At 38.7% G+C, this 17,285-nt stretch overlaps 1 protein-coding gene across 6 annotated transcripts in view; it reads right to left on the reverse strand.

Annotated features, from left to right (window-relative positions):
• The window catches only part of HNRNPD (heterogeneous nuclear ribonucleoprotein D), a 16,999-nt gene extending 2,336 nt beyond the window's left edge, over window positions 1-14,663 (reverse strand). For 2 of the 6 annotated variants that reach the window (XR_004043937.3, XM_030877995.3), the window contains exons 1-7: window positions 14,112-14,663; window positions 12,210-12,266; window positions 3,114-3,282; window positions 2,343-2,504; window positions 1,140-1,271; window positions 597-696; window positions 338-484 (exon numbers count right to left, since the gene is read on the reverse strand). Coding sequence is in view for 4 of the 6 variants with exons in the window: in XM_030877995.3 (XP_030733855.1) it covers window positions 338-484; window positions 597-696; window positions 1,140-1,271; window positions 2,343-2,504; window positions 3,114-3,282; window positions 12,210-12,266; window positions 14,112-14,344 (1,000 nt within the window). In the remaining 2 variants the exon portion in view is untranslated. The remainder of the gene's footprint in view (window positions 1-337; window positions 485-596; window positions 697-1,139; window positions 1,272-2,342; window positions 2,505-3,113; window positions 3,283-12,209; window positions 12,267-14,111) is intronic. The other 4 variants (XR_004043938.3, XM_030877996.3, XM_030877997.3 and 1 more) reach the window with 4 other exon arrangements.
• Window positions 14,664-17,285: the final 2,622 nt, after the last annotated feature.

The following is a 17,285-nucleotide window of genomic DNA, read 5'->3' on the forward strand; positions in this document are numbered from 1 at the left end:
TTAAGACACATCATGCCAAGATTATTGGTTGGTCTAAGAACTGACATTTAGAATACCTTGAGCTTATGAGACCTGACCTAACTTTAAGTTTTTAAATGCAAGAAAAACAAAAGCCCAGCATACATATACAGAAGCACACATACACCTTACCCTTATAGTGTGCGTGTGCTACAGGCTGGGAGAAACCTAGCAATAAAACGGCTGCAGTTTCAAGTTACCAGGAATTTGAAACCTGAAAAAGTTTGCTCTTGGCAAAGCTACACTAACCTTTCTACCTATCCAAATTTGTACAATATAAATGTCAAATAGCAGTTAATATAAAAAGTATAGTACTTACTGCTATAATCACCATATCCATAGTAGTTGTTGTAACCAGTGTAGTCATATCCTCCATAACCACCGTAACCTTGGCTGTTATATCCATAGTTGCCATAGCCTTGATTCCAATAGTTACTATATCCCTGGTTCCAGTTTTGACTGGGGCCTGCAGCACATTAATAGGTTCACTAAAGTCAGAAGATCAGCAAAGATCTTTACTTCAGGATAATTAAAAAGTAGAAAAGCTTAAGATAGAGTAAACTTAGGCTCTAGCTTACCACCACCTCTTCCACGAGCTCTTCCTGCAAATCCTCCTCTAGATCCCCACTGTTGCTGTTGCTGATACTGTTCCTTCGACATAGCTACTTTTATTTCACACTAAAAGGAGAAAAATTATGTTATTACACTGACTCAAGAAAACAAAAATTATTTTTTTAAAACATACAGTTGGCTGCCCTGATATTGATACTTTCCTCAAAATCAGTTTTTCAATTAAACCAATCATCAGTACTTAGAGAATAATCACTTCTGATGTATCCAAGAAGTATGTGCTTGAGAATTTTACTACATTCTATTTGTTGGGTCCTCAAAAAGTATCTTTTGGTAAAGTCTAGACAAAAACTCACTTAAAAACAAATGTTTCCCTCCTATTCCCCAATAAAAGCAAAAAAACAAGTCAAAAAATGACTTTGATAAATAAGGAGTCAATGAGACGTCTTTAAAGCACAAGCATACAAACTGAAGCCTTTACAGAAAGTTTAGATGACTGAACTCTTTACAACAGCTAGTATTCTCTACAAGTAATTGGATGCTTAACTTACTTTACTAAGACCAACATTGTGGTATTTCTTTTCCATTATCTTCTTCACTGGTTCCTCTTCCTTAAAGGTAATAAAGCAGAATCCACGCCTCTTATTGGTCTTGTTGTCCATGGGGAGCTCTATGGATTCAACCTGATTATCAAAAAAAAAAAAGTTTTAACACCTTAATTTGTAAGTTTAGTGGGGAAAATGCACAAAGAAAACATGCATTTTGCCCTTGTTCTATATTGTGTCTGTTTATTTTAATCTTTTAAAAAGTCTTCGAATTAGAATATGCATTCCACCTAAAAAGTTGTTAAACCTGTTTATAAAAAAAAGGTTCATAGGGTATTGACACTTGCTACCTAATCCAAGGGTCACAAACTCAAATGCCCGCCCACCCACCAAGCACAAGCAGAAGGAAACAGTCAATTTTAAGAAAAACAATAAAACTGACTGTGTTTGGGAGAAAATGGGGAATGGTGAGGATCACTGAAAACTGGAGAACGTATGAGCAACCAAAGGTGGAAGTTGCTACTCCATCTTAGACGGCTGTTGCCAGGCAAGAAGGCAGTTCCAATGTCACCTGCTCTTACAAATACTGAAGAAAAGCTAAATATACAGATTTTTGTGGGAAATATCTCAATTCCCAAATACTAACAACATGCAATATGTTCTGCTTGAATCAAACCAAGGATGTCTGCAGGCTGTATCTGGGTCCAAAAGCCACAAATTTCTCAACCTAGCTTTAAATCATTAATTCATAAAAGGAATCTAAGTCTATAATTAGCCTCATAAAATTTGCACATACACATGTGCTTAAACTGAGAAGGCATTACACCCTATTGTTAGTTTATTTCTTCCCTATTCTCAACTGAACCATTTCCTTCTACATCTCAGGTAATCCAACCTGAATGTCTTCCTCGTTTATAGCTTTCTACTAATCCAATCAATTCCACAATAAGAAAATGTCTACTTCATCTTTGTGTATGGTATGCCCAAGGATGCTATGCATACAATAGTTCCTCAATAAACTAGAAAATGCAATCATCTAACCTTTAAAGACCTGCTAATAATGTATTTATACTGTCCTTATTTCAAAACAAATCACATAATCTGTCCAAACTTCAAAACAACTTTGGAAAACCCAGTGAAAAACCTATAATGTGACAATTATATTCACACTAATTTTAACAAAAACTAGGTCAAAATATTATCACATACCTCACCAAAACCACCAAAGTACTCCCTTATTTTCTCTTCAGGTGTATCTGGAGAAAGGCCACCAACAAAAATTTTTTTAACAGGCTCTTTTGTTTTCATGGCTTTGGCCCTCTTAGGATCAATCACCTTCCCATTCAATTTATGTTCTTTCTGATCCATGACCTAAGGAAATTGAAATTTTTCATTTGAAAGATGTATATCTTAAGTTCAGAGGTTATTAACTTACTTAAAAATAATTATAGTTAAATATAGCTAATGCCAGGCATATGTTGACCAGCTCACAATTAAACTGTCAATTGTGGTGATGTGATATTAGCTAATATATACCAATGTTTAAACCTAAAGGTCAGTAAGAATGAGGAGTTAATCAATTACTAGACAACCACCATGCCTTTAACTATTTAGCAATATAAGCATGATTGCTACTTCTCTGTAGCCTAAAGACTAAAATGTAAAATGATTCAGTCAGAAGTTTCTTGCCTAGCAAATTTCAAAATCTGTATTTCTGTGAACTTAACACAGCATATCCTTCTAATTAGGCATCTTTAAGGTTTTAAAAATTAATTTTAATACAATAGAGCCTGACACACAGGAAGTTTTCAGTAAAAAATTCTTGAATCTGACTCTCTTCATAAAACATATTGGCAAGAGCTGTTATCTCTTCCTTCGTATGACTGCAAAAGGGGAAATCACAAATAATAGGCAGATTAATTGTATCAAACTATTCACATATTTTACATTATTAACTGATTAGAACACATGGCACACTACCTTATCTACACTCTCCGACTCTTTAAATAGCACAAAGCCAAAACCCCTTGATCGCCCTGTGATAGGATCTAACTTCAGAGTGCAGTCTACGACTTCACCAAATTTGGAGAAGTAGTCCTTCAGATCTTTCTTTGTAGTGTCCCAGCTAAGGCCTCCTATAAACATTTTCCTGTAAAGACAAAAAGCAATATTAAAATGCTAAAAAAATTTTTTAATTTTGCCTTAAGTATCCACATCAATAATACTTCCCCAAAACTGCACCAATTTACTGGGCAGTGTATTAAAATGTCACTCTTCCTACATAACCACATATCAAGAACACCCTATTACAGTTATGGAAAGTTTTGTTTGTCACTACTGTGCCTGCATAATTACAAAATAGGGAGCAAGCAGCAGATTAAGTCTTTTGACTTGCCAAAGAGAGAAATGTATCCCCAAAGTAAAAACAGTATACACTGTCTTTCTTAAATTACAAGTTAAATACTGGTAACAGCAAAACAGAATTTCACCTTGAAATTTCTCTTCCAAATCTTTATTAAACTTATAAAAAGGCTATGAGGTCCCCATTAATCACAGTAACTAGCGTGTCTATGCTGAAGCTCCTTTCTTAACTGTTCTCTCATTAACAAAACTCTTAGCACATAAAATGGGAAAGTCTCACAATTAAGTTGTAAACCAAGTTTTTCGATGTGCTAAGAATCCTTAATAAAGACAAAAGTAATCACGTAAGCAATTTAATGAACAAAAAAATTACCCACTGAAGCACAATCCACTAATTAACCTAGATGATTTATTTCCAGTAGAACCTCAGTTAACCAGCAATAAAATATTTAAACCTTTAAAACGCTAAAAGTGACAGGTGGTAAGTGGAAACCACCAAGACACTTTAAAACCAAAAATGCATTCCCCCCCCCCAAAATAATTTAAAGTGAAATCTTACTTTTATTACAGCAAAAGGCCATAAAGCTCAGACCTGGCAGCTCTGTGATCCCTTTTACATCTGCCCCCTTTACCCACTCCCACAAAAGAGCTAACATATACCTCCCTCCTACCCTTTAAAGAGACAGGACTAGAGATTGTTATTTTAAGGATAAACTGTCAGAATTTGTTATGTGAGGGCTAAAAATCAATTTCACCATCAGAATAAAATCATGCTTGGTCAATGACTTCTATCTTTGCAACTGCAGTGGGTCAGGGGGAGGGGTGGCGATGGGAGTGTGGTGCTAACTTCCAGCTCTGAAAAGAAATTAAAGCAGGAACATCTCCATCTTGTGGGCTTTTTAGGATATCGCCACTAAAGCCAATTCTTGCAACAAGAGAACAAAGTCTATCCCTAGAATAAGATCTTGCTTCTGCTTAACCTAAAGATGCCAGATTAACTGAGGTGTTACTGTTCTTATTATTTTTATCAGACTTGTTCTTACTTCTAATAAAGTTAACGCAAAAGAAGTCTTATTTTTAGGCATATAGTGTGCTTCCCGTTTAGGTTAGGTTTTCAACTTGTACCTGTATTCTAGAGCTGGGCTATTTATATGCTTTACATTCAGGACTTCTGCTAATAAAATTTCCATGCTTCAAGTAACTTTTATTAACTTTTTATATTTTATAATCAAATGAGCATAACAAAACACCCACAATATTGTACAGGTATTATTGTTTGTTAATGTTTACTGCCAATTCCATGGGGAAAAAAAGTTGAGGTATTTTCTCAATTACATTTTCTTTCATATCCAGTGAAATAATACCCAGTCCAAGTTACTTAAATTGCCTTAAGCACCTTTATTTTTAACCTAACAATCCAGAGCACTTCCTTCATAGATGAAAGTACATTACCAACATTTACTCTTTCAAGGTGAAAGAGAACACTGCTATCTTTTTAAGGATGAGAAAGAAACGGACTTCAAGGTAATGACCTCTTGCTCAGATATTCATGGAAAGTTCTAGATAGAAACTTCAATTGAAATTTAACTATTAAATTACCACTTCTGTGATTATTACAGAAACTTTCCATCGATAATTTAACAGTTTGAAGAGAATAACAGAAGTCTTTTAAAAAAAAAACTAAAATTGAAAGGAAAGAAAATTCTGTGTCTGTTTGGTCTGTTCCTCAGAGACAGAACTAGTTTTGATTTTATTTAACCAAGGCAATATTTATATTGAGTTGTGTCCTCAATTTAAAATTAACAAAAAATAATTACAAAGAAATAAATCAAGAATGAGGCACGTTCTTTAATTCACAAACCCCAAACTTTTTCTCAACATTGGGAGTCAGTTTTCTTAAATACTAGATAAGCATACTAATTCATCAACTGGCCCAGTAAGTGTTCTCTTACTGAAAGAAACTTTCCACGTTTAATATAGTCTTGAGTAAAGAAGTTGTTAAATGTGTCTACCTTAGAGTTAAAAAAGGTCACCGAAGAGGCTATCCTTCTTAAACAATCAAATCTCATTTATCCAGAATATAAATGTCCTAGTCAACTATAATTTATACATCCGTAGAATGACTGTTTCTCAAAAAATTAGAGCAAAATATGTAGTAAAACTTCAGCTATCCAGCACCTTTAGAGAATGAGAAGCCAAATAGTCTACCTTCCTTCAAGCATTGCCTGCCTTCCTAATCTCTCTCCCCAATTGTTTTTAACCTTCAATTACTTGGAATGATTTTTTTTTTCCTATGGCATATCACACACACTCTTCTGCCTTCCTAATCAAATAGAGTAATCATGATTTAACATTGAGTCAGTCACCACTAACACACTATGCTACTATAGCATGCCCGTAGGGTCTTCTGAACTTAAGAGAACTATTTATTAATACACTAAGTGCATCTTATTTCTTAGCTCTTTTAACAAGTTCTAGTTTTCATTTTTGCCAGATTAATCAGCAGCTGCTATTCTAAAATGCTTCCCCCCCTTTCATTTTTTAGGAAGTTAGCTGGCACTCAAACTTTTCAAATTTGGGGTAAAGTAAAAGTAAACAGCCTCTGAGCAAGAGCCTAACTAGCTCTTTTTTGAGACAAATTCATTACGTTTTGGCAGCCCCAAAGCACTCGTTTTCTTCTGCTCTAATAAGGGTGCTGCACAACTGATAACCTAACCAGACAGGTGGATATACTACAATGAACACATACTGTACCAAATTCATTCTATCTTTACTAAATCTAGCATATTGAATAAATTCACCCCATTTTTACTCAGTAGACACACCAAAATATACATGTGTAACAAATAAGAAAAAGTGTTATCTTAATTCTGGATAAATGGGAACTTATTTTAGCCTCTCTAAAACACCAGCATTCTGACATGCTCTGCCTCAAATTATAGGATGGTATATATAAGATGGTATCAATTTAAACTTTCTATATTTTATATTACTGTATCTTGCTTAAAACACAATACCTAGTGTCTGTCCAGATTACCTTTGCTGCCTTGAACACAAAGACTGACTTCCAAGTTGCTTTCACCCCTGCAGAGATGTGCAAAACACTTTACAATGAAGGAGAGCTGGAACTTCAGAAAAATCCTGAGCAGCGCAAGTTAAAACTACAGCACAGGACTTGTTCAAGTAGCAGAAATGGGCCCCTAATACTGCAATACAAGCTTAAAATTTGATCATTACTTGTAAGTGAATCAATAATCCCAATTAAAGTGTAGGACTTTACCTACAGTATCAACGAAGTTTAATTTCTTAATCCTATCTGTAAAGTTATTTAGCACCCCAAAGGCAATATAGTATTCAACTTAAAACACCTACTCAACAATTGAAATATTCTTGCCTTATAGATACTGACATTATACCATACTATAATATTAAATGACAGGCACAAAGTTATACAACTCAGTGCAGATAACTCTCCAAATGAGAATTTAGGTTGCTTTGTGGGACATTCTCCTCGAGAGGAAGTACATTTAGAGGCAGTAAGCCAAACTGCTTGGGGTTTAAATCCTTCCTCCAGAACTAAGAGCTTACCTCTATCTGCAGTGAGGATTTAAATGGCACAGAACATGGTCTAACACATCCCAAGTGCTCAATAGAAATAAATTACTATTTAGTAGGGACAGAGCACAATCTAAATAAAGCAGTTTTTTCACTTAATGGCTTAAATTTTTTTTAATCTGCATGAGCTATATGAAGTTTCCAACATTAAAGGGAAACGGCCAGGATGAGTTTTATATAAATGGATCCTAAGATTAGTTTTAATGCTGAAGACTTAACCCAGAAATTTTAAATATACCATGTAAAAACTACAGACTGGAAATTAGGTTTTCTAAGCTCTTAAATAAAATGTAGTTCCAAAATCACACTGATGACTTGTCTGTACTCTACATAAATGCCAGTAACTTCAGTAAGGAATAATTTCAAAATATAAACAGCAATATATATGGAGCAGTGCTGGCTGGTGGAAATACTGTTTTTTCCCCTCTAAGAACTTTACTCTCAATACTACTGAGGTCTCTAGGTTTAACACTCTACTCAACAGTAAGTATTTTTTATATAAAGACACCTGGCCCTACTACCCTACTCAAGGTAAATGATAAACACATCATTACACTTTTTCCCAATTTTGGAAAGGGAAAAAAAGGATTCTGTAACTTTTAAACACTTCCTAACAACTCATGGCCTTCCATATGTGGTTTCATAACAAATTCTGACAGTTTAAAAACTACAACAGCATGTCGATCTGATATACATTTCAAGTACACAACATAACTGGCCAATCACTGTCACCTTTTCGAGTAATGTTACTCAAGCATACCACTAATCCTTATTTAAATAAAACTTCTGGTATTTTATCCTTAAAATTATTCCTTTACAATCCTAAAATGACATTAAGTATAGTGAAATCTCAACAACAGATAAGAAATGAGTATTTATTTTCCTTATAAAATATAGATTTAGTTTAAAATTAAATCAGTAGTTAACCTAAAATGGGGAGGGGGTTACTTTTTTGCAACTAGGTAGTATTACATGGTATCATTTTAGAATCTGTATAAAAAATACTCTTGGAAACAGTTTGACAAACTCTTAACAAGTCAATAAAAAAGATTAATTCCTCTAGGTAATATATTAGATCTCATTTCTTCATACTTTGAATGAACTTAAATGACTAAAAATGTGAGTTGAAACATAATAGCTAATAAACATGACGGTTTTTGAATAAACTTTAAATGTTTAACCCAAAATCTCCCCTTTTCTTCATTTCATTCCCAGGCAGGAATGACATCTTGTATTTTTACTTTTAAAATAAACTCTCAATCAGCTTTATAAGGTAAACTCTCCTCTACCTAGAGGTTAAGGAATGGGATTTCCTTAACCTAGAGGTTAAGGTTCTGGTTAACTGAGATTACTACACATTCACAATTCTATGAAGTTTTTTTTTTTATTAGAAACCGATTTAAATATCAACCCTAAACTCAGAAAATGCTTTTTACCTTTCTTGGTGGAATTTCAGAATCTTGCAATGCTTTAAAATCACATTACTTTTTAATAATATAAGGGGAAAATTATGTAAGATTCATTTCATGACATTATTGGTTAATTTTTGAGTGTATTAACTGATAGTTTTTTATCTATCTTTCTCACAAGACTTGGGGTAGGGAAACTAGAGTTGAGTTTCCTGGCTGTTTGGACTTTATGGTAGTTTCAAGTCTAGATAAGCAGGAGCTTACAGAATAGGACCCAATACTTAAAAACTACCACCTTGATTATTGGCCAAACACTGCTAGCAATAATACGTGTCTCCCCACTCCACCCCCAAACAGTCTTAAACGTCTAGCTCCAATGTACAATATGTAATACTCCAAAAACTAAAACATGCTTACCTTTACTCCACAGGAGTAAACCACTGGCAGTATCAACTATTAAGGCACAGGATAAATACACACAAGCTATGAAAGCAGGCTATGTAGTCAATCTTCCTGTGGTGAGCATTGTTTCCAACACACAAATCAGCAAACCAAGTAACGAACATGTTATATTACCTGAGACCACACTGTTGGAAGTGAAGTAACAGAAACAGATCCCACGCTTCCAGCATCCAGTTCAGTGCCCTATCTACTAAAACGTTGAAGCAGAACTAAAGTTGTTTCACTCCATTTGTGAATCTGCACACACTCAAGGTGCACAGGTTTAATCGGAATAGGGAAAAAGTTATTATTCTATTACTTTTTAAATGCTTTCAAGCTAAAACTAATCATTCTCCATGTTGGCCATGAATCACACACAATAGCAGATTCAAAACCTTCTTATATTAAGTGCACCCTTACAGATGACAACACCCAAGCAATGTTTAAAAAAAAAAATACAAAATATACACTTAATTTATAGAAGGGGTCACAAGTATATTTATCTCAAAAAGCAGCACTCAAAAACTTCAATGATATTCTCCAATTCCAAACCCAAAAGGTCAAGTGATTTTTAGTATCCTTCATGATAAATAAGAATTTGAAATGAAAAGAATTTAGTACTCCTTCCTTAGGTGTTAATCATCTCAAATCTGGGGGCATTCACTACTACAATTAACCCAGGAAACTTGTCAAAGATTCCCAAGAATGCCAAAATTCAGACCCATGTACTCAGGGTCTCAACTTTACAGTAAATCCAACTTAGGAATCAAAGGCCCGTAAATTTGGCGTTAAGACTGCTTTATCTAAAAGTAACTGCTCTTCTACAAAGCAAACAATGTTCAAGATGCCCCAGAAGCACTAGGGTATAGATTATAATCTCAAATATTTAAAACAACAAAGTGTTAGGTAAACCCATTTCTTAAAAATTAAGACAGGAGACAACCTACAGCACAATTAATTCACAAAATCCTCAAACAGGAAGAACCACACTTGTAAAATTGCAAGCTACTACAATATTACAGTTCCCCAATAATCATGAGAAAGTAAAAACTCTGTCTCCAGGTAGCTTGCTATACATGGGATGCATATTTTGCCAGACACTAATTTTAAAGTACCTACACACTGAAAGGATCATAGCCCTATAGAGGACATAATGAGTTCACACCAAAATGGGCAATCTCAGTGCAATTGCTTTTAAGTAAAAACTAGGGATGATAAAGTTGGAAAAATTATAATGAGATGAACTCAGGAAGGCATTTACTATGTAAGTGAATAATTACTCTAAAGGTCCATAGTAAACTGTGGAAACACTTTACTCCACTAGAGGTATAACAAGCATGTCCTCCTCAAAATAGCTGTTTATTCTTGTATTAAAAAAAAACACTTAAGTCTGCAACAAATTGATTTTTTAAATAGTTTTAGGATGAAATTATAATTCACTTCAGTCTCAAGTTAGAATTGTAAAAAGATTCGCACACAGAAATGTGTTTAAGAAATTAAATTTAGATTTTATATCTAGTAACCGGTCTTACCCTCACCACTATTATGAAACTTCTGCCCAATTTCCCTCAAACTGGGAGACAGAGAACAGATAGGGTGGCAAGTGCAGACATCAAAAAGATTAAGTCTTGAGGGCTTTTTGTTCAGAAAGAAAAACAAGAATACGTGTAAAGGATGAGGCTGACAGGAGAGTAATTTTTAAAAAATATTTATTTATTTATTTGGCTGCGCCGGGTCTTAGCTGCGGCACGCAGGAAATTTGTTGTGGCACGCGGGGGTACGTTATTTTAAAAGTCAAATATTAAACTTTAGAAATGAAAATATTTGTTAAACGTAAACTCAAAGTAAACCTCATGATCTAAAATGTTCATTAACCATAAATATTTAATTGTCCATTTTTCCTAAGAGTTCAAGAAACTTGCAAAGTTATAGTATTAACTAACAGACCACATATAATTTCTGCAAGCGTCAAAGCAACAACCTTTAAACGTAAGTTTACGAGCCTTTCAAATTACTGAAAATAATTGCTTACATATTTGAAATATGTAATGGAGTAATAAAGTCAAGTACAGTTATAATTTCTTATTTAGTTTGCCACTATTACCTAGCAGTGAAATTGAACTATCACAGGACCAAATAGAATAATTTCCATCATAAAACTTTTATTCTGGGGACTTCCCTGGCAGTCCGGTGGTTAAGATTCCACGCTCCCAATACAGGGGGCACGGGTTCAATCCCTGGTCTCGGGGAAGATCCCCAGTGGCGCGGCCAAAAAAAAAAAAAACAAACAACTTTTATTCTGTATGTCACACTTTATCTCCAATATAAAACTGGACAGATTTCAGTTAAAGAAAATAATAAGCTCCTGTAAAATGTAAATACTGTCCCAACTGGGCTCTTAAGAATGTTGTTTGTACAGATGTTAAGTCAACTATCTGCAAGTTACTGGCCCTCTAAACTCCAGTGGTGGTAGATACAAACTCCTGGAAAACTCAAACATGATCCTTAAGGCAGAAATACTGACATTTAGGGGAAGAGGAGGGATAAAAAGAACAATACTCAATCTACCAGCCTTTCAAAAAGTCATGCAATTGTGAATACACGTCAGTCAACCAACCAACTGTAATTAACATTCCAACCAAATCACACTGAAAATCTAAAAATCTGATTTAAGCTGTAGTGGAAAGCCACATCAGCACGCCTTTAATAGTACATGTGCAATTCTTATTAAAGTTCTATTTACAAATATGGTTGGTGATTTTTAAAAAATGTCATTTTTGCATATACATAACTACTTTAAAAATTGTTTTACTACTGACATTTCCAGAATATTTCAGTATAACATGCAATACATTTTAAACACACAACACTTTATTGTAGCAGATAACCTTCACGTATAACATTAAACTTAGAATTACACGAAAAATTTTTTTGTCTTAAAACAAATCAAATTTAAAATTACTCTTTCTTGCCCAAATATAAAAATATCATTACTAATTATATTAAGCTTTAATTGGCCAAACCACAATTACATGCATTACCACAGACCAAAAACCATGTAATGGCATCAATTTTGCCCAAAGATCACACATGATGCCTAAAAAGGTTTTATATCCCAGGTACAAAATATCCTACTGTACTAAAGTCTAGAATTTCCTGGGAATCAATGGGCAACTAACCAATACACAGCCTCCACATGTTATGACTATTGAAACCTTTATATTACAGAAATAAAATTTAAAAGTTTTACCATTCTTCCCGCTGTGCCGTCGCTGCTTCAGAGTGTCGTGGGGAGGAGTTTGAATGGCTAGGGAATTAACAACCGGTACAGCAACCAATCAAAATTCTAGTTTTAGTTTTTGACATTGTTAGGGTTAAAAACTTTAATTCATTTACACTTCGGTTCAACAGTAGATAACTACAAAGGCAGCTGCTTTGTGACTTGAAAAATCAACAGAAAGCCCGCCCCAAACAGTAAGTTACACAATCATTTGGGTGCCTCTGTCCAAAGAACAGAATTCAGAAAGAAACCAAAATGTTAAAAGGCTTAAGTTTCCAAATATTTAACATATCCCTTTCTTAAACTAAGCTATAGATAATTCCAGATAAATTAAGAAAAGCTCGTTTCCCATCCCACCTCCACTCTCCCAAAGCCAGCACAATCAGCAAAACAGCCCGACAAGAGTCTGCCTAGGCTGAGAATATTAAATCCTATATTCCAAAGGGCTTATCTCTCCCCCCTCCAAAGCTTGTGCTTTCTCCTAATAAAGAGAATGTTTTCCAATATTGAGTTAAAGCGACACTTTATTGCTTTTACCTTCCAGCCAACACCTTTCTCCTTGTTACAGCGAAAAAATTACACACACACACACCCCAATTACAAAAAGTAAAGGAAGCGTTAACCCAACATCAGCGATCAGTAACGGGAATAAGAAAACCCAACCAAGAACCCCTGATTTAGTCCCTCCTGCTAACTCCTATATTCTGTTCCCGGCTCCCAAACGCTGCGTTCTAAAAAATTTTATGCAGCTTTAAATAACATATACAACGTATTCCAATCGGAGGAAACAAGTTACTACTTAAAAACCTGCAAAAAGAATAAAAGCCATAGCACATTACAGAATTTGTTCATTTTATGAGAGAAGGCTGGTGGGCCTCCTGTAACTTAACTGGGTGAGAGCGGGAAGGAGAAATCAAGAGAGACCAAAAAAAGGATTCTGGGCACGGCGTGGGTTGTAAAAAATGAAAATTGCACAGAAAAAGTAAGGTAAGAGTACACTATCTGTACGAACAGTTGAGGAACCGAATAGCTGAGGGCGCGAAAAAGGTGCGCGGTTAGAATAACTCTGCGGGGTGGGGGAAGGGCGGTCAGCAAGTCGGAGGTAGAACAGCTCCAGTCAAGTGCAGGCTCCGCCGACACGGAACTTGAGGAAAGCCCTTGGAGCAAAACCAACGTACCAACAGGCGATTCGGGGAATTTCACCAGGCCCAGTTGGTTCCGTAGGCTAGAAAGTGGGGAATATGCAAGCAAGCCGTTGTGCGATGGTGTACAGTAGAAAAACGAAAAGGCTGAGGCGAAACTTACTCAAAATACTGAAAAACATTCGGCCTGAAGCCAAGACGGGAGGAGCAGAGCTGGACAACCTACACGTTCCCCGAAGCATGTGCTTACAAAGAATGGCATCGTCTAGGGATGCTGCAGTGAGAAGCACCAAATAAACCTTAGTTATCCAGGCATAAAGGATTTTTGTGTCTGACTGCGTTTTTATGCCCAGGACTTTAGGAAACTGGGGAGAGAGAAGACAGCGGGAAAAGAAAAAAGGTACCCCTCGACAGGCGGGAAAAAATCCTGGCGGCTAAGTCGGTGGGAGGAGACCCAAGGCGAGGGAGGGAAGAAGGGCGGGCCGGGGAGCAGCATGGTGACGGCTAAAGGTGGAAACGTGTGTGATGGGGGAGGGGGCGATTAGCAGGCAGGGGAAGAAGGAAATGAAACCCCGGGGGAGCCCGGCGCAGAGAAGGGGATAACAGTGCAAAGAGGCTGCACGGGAGCCTGGAGCACGGGGGGAGAGCGGGAACGAGGCCTAATGGCGGGGGAGAAGGAGGGGGAGGGGGGATAGTTGGGCCTGACTATCCCGGGCCGCCCCTTACTCACCCTTCATCCTCCTCGTTCTTACTGGCATCGATCTTCGCCCCCTCCGACTCGGCGCTGCCTCCTTCGGTGCCTCCGGCCGCGGTTCCGCCCCCGGTCCCGGCTCCGCTTCCCGCCGCCGCCGCTGCCCCCTGCGCCGCCGCCACCATGGCTCCCTCCTGTTCGCCCGCCGAGCCGCCTACCGCCGCTGTTGCTGCCGCCGCCGCCCCGTCCCCGCCAAACTGCTCCTCCGACATAGTGCTACTGCCTCCGCCGCCGCCGAGACTACACCCGCCGCTACCGCGAACCGAAACTAGCAGCAAAGTAATCCCCGCCGCTGCCGCGCGCCCGCTCTACCGCGCGAAGCACACAACAAGACAGAGAAGGCGCGCGTGGCTGCAAAGGCTCCTGCGCCTCTCCCCGGCCTGCCCCCCTTGCCTCCCACTCTCGCGCGGCGCGCACTCCCACTCTCGTCCGCCGCACTAAAAAAGAATAAGAAGCAACGGCAGCCGCTCTCGCCTCCTCCTCGCTTTAATGGCGCCGCCGCGGACCACCTAAAATGGCCGACGGAAGAACGGCGCGTCCCGGTCACGTGGCGCGCGAGCGCGCCCTTTGCACCTCCCCCGCCCCCCTCTACCGCTAGTTTTTTTCCCCTTCCTCCTCGGTCCCGCCCTCTCGCTCCCTTTTATACCTTCCTCGCACGCGCTGCGCCGCACAGCGTGGGGCCTTTAAAGGAAACCGGAAATGGCGTTCTATAAGACGGCCGCGCGGAGACCATCGAGAACAAGGAGCGCTGTTTCGAAGGCGCGGCTAGAAGGGCCCCTCCGTCCACCGCAGCTTTTCCGAGGGTTCCTGGTCGGCTCACCCCAATCCCCACCCCCACCCCCAGCAGCGGGCGGGAGCACCGGCGTTGGGCAGGGGTGTGGTAGCACCTCCCGGAAGGCAGCCGTGCCTTGTGCGCCTGCGGATTTGGAGTGGGGGAGGGGAGGCGCACAGCCGGCTGCTCCCCGCGTGTTAGCGGTGCCAGCCCGAGAAGGGAGGCTACGCTGAGGTGTCGGCCTTGTCCCACAGACTCCGGGGAACGCCTGGCTCGCGGTAGCCTGAGCGAGGCGCCGCGGCTGGCCGTGCGCGTGCACGGACTGCGGCAGCTCCTCCGGCCGCCGTAGTCGCCCGCGACCGGGTGACATTGAGGTTTCCCCGGCTGCAGCTGCCGCGTTTCCCAGACCCTGGCGGGCAGGCTGAGGCTGTTGATGATTAGGGCTGCTTTACTTTTAAGAGTTGCTTTCCAAGTAACACTTCTGCTTGCCTGCATTTCTCCTGAAATTTTTCCAGAAGAAGCAGGTAACGCGTATTTTAAGGAACAGGGATTGTTTTGCATTGCTTGCTGTATTTGAGGATCCTGAAACCTACCACGATTCTTTGAAAATACTAGGAGTTAGGAAGGCTGTTAGATCAACCAAGAGTTCACTTAAGTTCATGTTTTTTAGCTCTTGTACTGTGAATCTTCTTTACAAGGTTTCTTAGTTTGTTGTGTTGTGGGTTAGGGGAGTTTTCTGTTGTTAAACACCGCTAGGGGTTTTGTGCAGGGTAGCAGTCAAGTTCTTTAATAGACCTACTAGAAATCCCAGGCGCCTTGGCTGGAAACTGGATTATTCGGGCTTTGGGATTTGCTGCTTCCTGCAATTACATCTTGAAGAAAATCAAGTTTTTAGGTACTTCTTTAGTCAACAAATGATTATTTGCCTGTTCAGCGTGTGCCCAGGCACTGGGGAAACGAAGACTAGTGTGAAATATCGAAAAGAACTCTGCAGAGTTTAAATATTTGTTTTCCAATATGTAATTAAATGAATTCGTATTAACACTATCCAAAAATCTCAAAGGAAGACTGAAAACACTTAATTTTTTATAATTAGTCAAGTTAGCAGAATTTACATGATAGAATAATTAAAACCCAAGAATACAAATCAAATTCTGAAAACTTCTTAAAAATATAATCTTACTGAACTCCTGTATTACGTAAGTCACACACAGGCAGTGCCAAGAATGTGTATCGCAGATCAAGTGGTAGTGACTTCAGGTATGTCTCCACCTGTCAAAATAGTAGCCAAGGGACTTCCCTGGCGGTCCATTGGTTAAGACTCCACCCTTCCACTGCAGGGGGCTCGGGGTTGGATCACTGTTGGGGGAACTAAGGTCCCTCATGCAGCGTGGAACGGCCCCCCTAAAAAAAGGAATAGTAGCCAAGAAGAAAGTGGATATTGTGCTCAAACCAAATATTCCAACTTAGAGACAACTAAGAAGAAACTCACTTGAAGGGGGTGCCTGTTGAATCTCTTCTGTCTTCAGAAGATAATTCTTTTGGGATTTCCCTGGTGGTGCAGTGGTTAACAATCCACCTACCAATGCGGGGGACACGGGTTTGAGCCCTGGTCTGGGAGGATCCCACATGCCACGGAGCAACTAAGCCTATGCGCCACAACTACTGAAGCCCATGCGCCTAGAGCCACAACTAAAGTCTGCGTGCAGCAACGAAGACCCAACGCAGCCAAAAATAAATAAATTTTTTAAAAAAAGCTTCTTTTGCTTTTTTAAAAAAAATTTAATTTAATTTAATTTATTTTTTTATACAGCAGGTTCTTATTAGTTATCCATTTTATACATATTGGTGTACACATGTCAATCCCAATCTCCCAACTCATCCCACCACCACCACCCCCCCAGCCACTTTTGCTTTTAAGACAGCTTTAGACATGCCTGTCTCTTAGTAATAGACTTTCCCAAGAGGTTTATTTTAATTCACACGTAGCCCAGTAACTTAGGAACTTTCTTGGAGTTTATATTAAAAGTTCCAGGAAACGTAGGAATGATTTTAAAGCTAACACCTTTGTTATGTGTTATGTGAGTATGTATGATGCCTTATCACTCATATCCCTGCATATTATGGTCCAAACCTCTGCATCCTATGCTCCAGATCCACCCAACATTCTTCTGAGTACCCATTTAACTTCAACCCTAGTTATTTTCACGTTCTTCATCTGCCTGGTAAACTATTCATCCTTCAAAACCCCAATTAAATATTCCTACCTCTGTGAAGCCTTCCCAGACTCCCTGAGGCAGAATTAATCATACGTTCTCACAGTCTTTATCTTTACTTCTGTTTTTCTAAATATGTAATTTTACTAGACCATAAGTTCCTGG

Source organism: Globicephala melas, chromosome 5, assembly GCF_963455315.2.
Source record: "Globicephala melas chromosome 5, mGloMel1.2, whole genome shotgun sequence".
NCBI lineage: Eukaryota > Metazoa > Chordata > Mammalia > Artiodactyla > Delphinidae > Globicephala > Globicephala melas.